This window comes from Pseudopipra pipra, chromosome 1, assembly GCF_036250125.1.
Source record: "Pseudopipra pipra isolate bDixPip1 chromosome 1, bDixPip1.hap1, whole genome shotgun sequence".
Classification (NCBI taxonomy): domain Eukaryota; kingdom Metazoa; phylum Chordata; class Aves; order Passeriformes; family Pipridae; genus Pseudopipra; species Pseudopipra pipra.
The window spans coordinates 44,252,050-44,258,049 of NC_087549.1; the positions used below are offsets into that span (position 1 = coordinate 44,252,050).

The following is a 6,000-nucleotide window of genomic DNA, read 5'->3' on the forward strand; positions in this document are numbered from 1 at the left end:
GCATATAACTGTATACAGATATAGTTTAATAACCCCGGATATCTTTTTCAGAGAAATCATCCATATATTTGAGATGTCAATCAGAAACCCCCTACATTTTGAACTTTTATTGCACATTTATCTTATCATTATATTTTGTTATCACTGTATAAGATAATTTGTTATCACTGTGTGACAATATCCACATGCTCAAGTTTTAAAATGAAAGTGCAGCTTGTAAAACAAGCTGAAAGTACATGGGCAGAGTATGTAACACACATTTTGAATTGTAACCATTAACAGGGAGTAACATGCTTCTACAGTATCAATAACTATAAACTACAACGCACCCATATTTACTAATCAGAAAGTACAACTGTGCCAAAGGTACAAACTGGCTAACTCCTGCAAAAGTTCCTCTAGCAGCAGCAAACTGAAATCAATATAGCTAAGTACAGTGGTACTTTGGTGCATAAATCAAAAAGTGAGTCCATGACTGAACAATGCCAAATTCAGCAACTCAGTGAAATCCAGGCTGGTCCTCAGTGTCTGAGAACTGTCACTGAATGTTTTACACTGAAGGAATCCCTTCCATCACTTTTTTTCACTTCATTCCCAACAAAACTAGGTCTTTAGTGCTGTGAATCTCAACACCAAAACAGTCTGTTTCAAAAGGAGTATCTCTGCATACAAGTATTATTTGTTTCGGTGGCGACGACTTCGGTCTCAATGCCAGCCTGACAAACTATATGATGCAGTCTGTGGAAGTATTGCAAATGCACAACAGATTCAAAGTTCACAGTCACATACAGAGAAAGGTTGTGCTAGCTGAAGTGTACCAAACAGGAATATAGTTTATTCACACACACAAATTTCTGAACAATTTTAATATCAGTCCCTAACTTTGGACATGGACAACGTGGTTTATGTGAATTAAGATACAGTAATGGTTGGTCAAACCCTGGCTTGTAAGCATATTTACTGGCAAATAATTCAACTGCATCTTGGACAGGTGAGAAACATCTCACCTATTGAAGTCATGTAAAAGTTAGGTAAGTAGACTCACTCAGCAATCAGTGGAGAAACAAATGGGTAATCCTTATGTCCCTAGAGTACCTATGGCATCACCATGATGCCCTGGCATCTCCATAAGTTGATCCACTTCGTTTTGCTTGGAAATCTATTCAAGTATGCGATGAATCATTTGATGAAAACTTCCCTGTCTTACCATAAACCTCAGATGGAATATACTCAACCACTTTGGATGAGAAACCCTAACTTAGCACTGTTTTCTTCAGGCTATATAATTTTAGTATTGGCATCCAGAAACATGAAATAAGCTCTTCCTGGCCATAGGACATATGGAAATTTAATAATTAGCCCTAGTGATCAGAAACCCCTCTCACAAAAGACCTGGTTATTAGGAATCAGTTTGATGTCAGATAACTTGTAGATGTTAGTAGAATCCTGCATCACCTACTATGGGCTTTAACACAGCCTGCAGTGGAATCTAAACAAGGCTGAGATTTGAGTTTCCAAAAGGTTGGGGAAGAGGAACAGGTAATGTAAATAGAAGTATGAGATTGGGGTAGTAGGGGATACAGGAGGACTATGGGAAAGTTAGGAGTGTGAGGTTGTGACTTAGGGAGATATATGAGTATGTGTTAGTGGAGAGGAAGAAGACAAGGCTGCCACAGTGAGATACAGGAGATGGATTCACAGAAGCAAATAGTTAAGTTGCATAACTCAGGTAATGTTATTGCACTTACATCATGTCACAGAAAGTAGTGCCCTACACTGTAGATTACGCTGACACTACAAACAGCTGGAACAAACTTTCAACAACCTATTGGCTTTTGTTCTCCAAATTATATTGTGCATCACCAAAAATTCCTGACCTCTACAACAAAGCATCCCAACATGAACAAAATGCTATATTTCACTACAAAAGACAGAAAATACAAAAATCTCAGTTGTTACTTTTTGACCTTAAATATTTCAGCTGGATTGGAGGAACAGGAAGCAGTCATTTCCAAGTATATCCAGTGGCTAAAAAGGCATCACTTTCAATATCAAATATATTGTGTTAGAGAAAAAAAAAATCCATTTAAACATGGAGTAGTGAAATACATTTCAATACTTATTTTATTTCTAACCCCGGACTTGTTATTCTGGTAATGGCACTTTGAATACTAGTGGACATCTTGCTTAGATGGGGAACACAAGATAAACTCTTTCTATGTATAGCCAGGTCTATGAAAAAGAGCAACACTTTCCCCCAGGAAAAAGAAATCTTCTCTCTCTCTAATGCAGATGATAACAGAATTCTTATATTGTAAAATCAACATACTTAATAGTTTTCTTCTCAAACTCATCTTAAGCTACATTACTTACTCAATCATATAAAGAATATATATTCTTTGTTTTCTTACCAGACTCCAGACCACCTGAAGAAGAAGCCAAGTTAGAAGCACAGACACAGAAAACAAGCTCATGTTCTCTAGTCAGCAGTTGCATGGACAGAATTTTAGATCAACTTGGTATTTAAGGCAGTAAGTATCATAAATCAAAACCTTTGTCCTCCCAACAACGATTAACTTTACTACCTTTCTCTTGTCAAGTAAGTGAAGTCCATCTTAACTATATTACTGCTGAGAAAAAAAGGATTGGACACAACCTGAAATACAGGATGAAATGGAAACAAGAAAATGGAAATACAGAGGAAATGGGCACATTTTAGGAAATACAGGAAATTCCATTTAAATCTAAGAACTTTTAAGAAATAATTTGTTTTTTACTCCAGGAGGTTTTAAGCACTGGAAAAAGTTGCCCAGAGAAGTTGTGGAGTCTCCATCCTTGAGACAGTCTAAACCCAATCAAACACAGATCTGAGCAATGCACGTGACCCTGCAGGGGTGCTGCAGGGGAATTGGACTAGGCAATCTCCAGGGGTGCCTTCCCACCTCAGTCATCCTGTGATTCAATGAATAAACCTGGCACTAAAACCTTTCGAACAACAGAAAGCTAGCAAGACTCTTGGCAAGTAAGCCATTAATACATAAATAACTATGCATTTTTTTGAAAGTGAAAATGAGAAATTTGTCTACATATAAAAAAAATCTGTCAGAAACATAATTTCAGTATCCTGCTTTTGGAAAATGCAATCCTATTTCTACTGTTGATAGATGTGAGACACTGTATTTGTCACTACCTAAATAATGGTATCTTTCTAGATCATTTAAAGATTCCATACAAATTAATATTTAAAATGTCATTACCACTGTACTATCACCACTCACCACTGTCTGTGACTCTTGGGTGTTTCTTCCAACTCCAGACTTCTACTTCCTACCTGTCAGTGAGTGCTGAAATTGCCAGTTTCTTCTTATGTTTAACTTGCACCTAATTGCAGTAATTGTATTATCAGGCTTTGTTAACCTTTTATTTTCCCAGACCAACTACGTGGATAGACTATCATAAAACTTAAATTTAGATTTTGTATTTAAATACAGACTCACAAATTATTATATCAAAATTAATAACATTTGGCACACTATTTTAATTATCAGAGCTAATAAATAAGAAAGAAAGATCCTAAGTAAAGAGGACACCTAAGCCATTTTTAGCTACTCAGATCCATACTTACTTCATTGCTGATGCATTGAGAAGTAGCAGTTGCAGAAATTGTTGTTCTTATAATGTTAGGGTCTTCTTCTACCTAAGTAGCTAAATATTGTAATCCTCTACTCACCAGGATCGATGGTGTCAACTGCTCTCAAATCAGTGATGTTTGGTAGGTTGAATGGCTCTTTTGTCAAGATTTCTTCTACAAGTTTGATGGTCCTTGAATTCTGCATGCTGTCATCACCAGCTGCTGAGAGATGATGGTAGTTCTTCTTCTGGAGGCTGTCTAGATTGGCCATGTCCACACTACCAAGTATTTCAAACCAACTGGAACAGATTCATAGACTGAAACACCTGGTGGTAAGAACCTGGCATCTATGCTGCACACATCTCAAAGGGCTCTACTTTGGTCTGGCTCTGATTTGATCCCAAGGACCTGACATCAGTGGGGACAACTGGACTGCATTAGGCAGGGATCTACAGAACATATTCTGGCTTATTTTCAGAACAAAGAAATTCAATTTGGACACCCCAAAACTGCTCTGTGATGTAAACTAAAGCATGGTAGGGTAACCACGAAAAAACATAACACTTGCTTAAAAAATACAGTCTCGATCAAAATTAAAATACTAGTGCAGCTGCATCCAGTATTCCTTGATTATAGTACCTTACAAGGGTTTTCCTGAGATGATGAACTTAAAAGAAATGGAACAATTTTGGCCTTGCTACTTGGTGTTGAAAGAAAGTCTAAAAGTCTGCTTTTCTACTTCTTTGGTCCTCTTCAGACAAAAGTAATCAATACAATTGTTCTCTGTTCCCTCATCCCCACTTCTAAGATGCATCAACCACTATTGAGACCTCACACCAACCTCTTGTCAATGGTAAATATAGGGATGAAGGGCTGTATGAACTTCTGTGTCATGACCATTGCCACTCTCAGGACTGGCTAAAAAGTGACTTACCTGAAGAAAACAGGTGTTGGTGTTGGAATTGGCATATAGTGACAACGAACAGAGTAAGTACGAAAGTTATATGCCAACCCTGCATTGTAAAATACATCCATATACCCATTTTTCCTCCAACTCACACCTCTTTTTCATTAAATAAACTCAGAGTTTTGACACCTCAACCAGTCATCTGGTTGGTATAATAAAACAAGATGCAATATAAAAATGAACAATATGTTAACAACACAACATTAGGACTTTTAAGATAGAAGCTCTTGGTAGAAATTTCAGTGAAGCAGCTAAATGGTTTTTTTTATTACATGTTGATGAGAAAGTAATAAATAGATGTGTAGTCTTCAGGAAGTTTTATTTCTATCCAATCATGGAAGATCTTTTCGACAGACCTTATATACTTTTGTGATCATGTTCTCTATAATGACAAACATTTTGCTTTATCACTGACTGGCTGTCTGTGTTCAGGCAATATTCCTACCCCTTATTTTCCTTAGGGGTTTTCCTACATGACTCCTTGCATTTTTCTTAGAAGATGAAAATAGCCATGTCATACTTCTAAGACTGAGGCCCATAGTCAGAAATAACTAAGTATTACCGTAGATGAATTAATAAAGGGTAGTGCAAGTTATTTGATAGATGGTGTTAATTTTCAGATGAACAAAAAGAATGATGGTCTTAGATTATGTCTTTATTGCTGAGGGCATATATATTAAGGAACACATCTGGTCCAGGTAGCTCAGCTTGCAAGCTGCAGACTGAAATGCATTTTGAAATGCAGATTGACTGCCAGAGCATCTCACGAATGGTCAGACTGGGAAATTTCTTTAACACATAACTTTCCTTAACAAATAGCCAAAAGTAATGCATGTCCTTTCTTGATACAGTCAGGGACTTGGGGAATTCAAGGATGTTATTTCCATTAACATTTTGATCTGCAGGTAGACTCCAACAGTATCCTAATTGCAAGCTCTGAGTTTGAAGAAAAATAAAAACATTAAATGCAAATGAGAAGAAGCAGGTCTTTAACTGGTCGATTGCTTTTTCCTTTCTTGCAATTCTTTGCCTTAAACATATTTCACATTTTTTATGGGTGCTAAACTATCTAATGAGCCCTGAGTAACCGTAAGAGACACCTGCAAAATCTGAGCTTTTGACAGTCAATTACATTTCTTTCTCCATAGGCTCACATGCTGCTAGTAGAAACAACAAAAAGGAAAGACATCAGAACGTGTTGTGGAGCTTGCTGCAGATCCACTGCAGTGACCGCTTGGATCTCCTGCTGAGTTCACTTTGGGAGCACCAGACAGATGGAGAGCACCACAGAGCTGACTGCACATTCCCCTGGACAGGCACCGTCTCTTCATGCCTTCCTAGTAGCACTGTTGCCTGTGGGTACTACCACAGCACAGGTAATAAAGATACTGCAGTACTTTCC

General features: G+C 37.5%; 1 protein-coding gene across 2 annotated transcripts in view; it reads right to left on the reverse strand.

The window, feature by feature from the left end:
• The window catches only part of MEP1B (meprin A subunit beta), a 28,070-nt gene extending 24,153 nt beyond the window's left edge, over nucleotides 1–3,917 (reverse strand). The window contains exon 1 of one of the 2 annotated variants that reach the window (XM_064654241.1): nucleotides 3,731–3,917. In XM_064654241.1, coding sequence (XP_064510311.1) covers nucleotides 3,731–3,902 — 172 coding nt within the window. In that variant the 5' untranslated portion in view covers nucleotides 3,903–3,917. Of the gene's footprint in view, nucleotides 1–2,411; nucleotides 2,545–3,730 lie in introns of those variants that run through there. The other variant, XM_064654232.1, reaches the window with a different exon arrangement.
• Nucleotides 3,918–6,000: the final 2,083 nt, after the last annotated feature.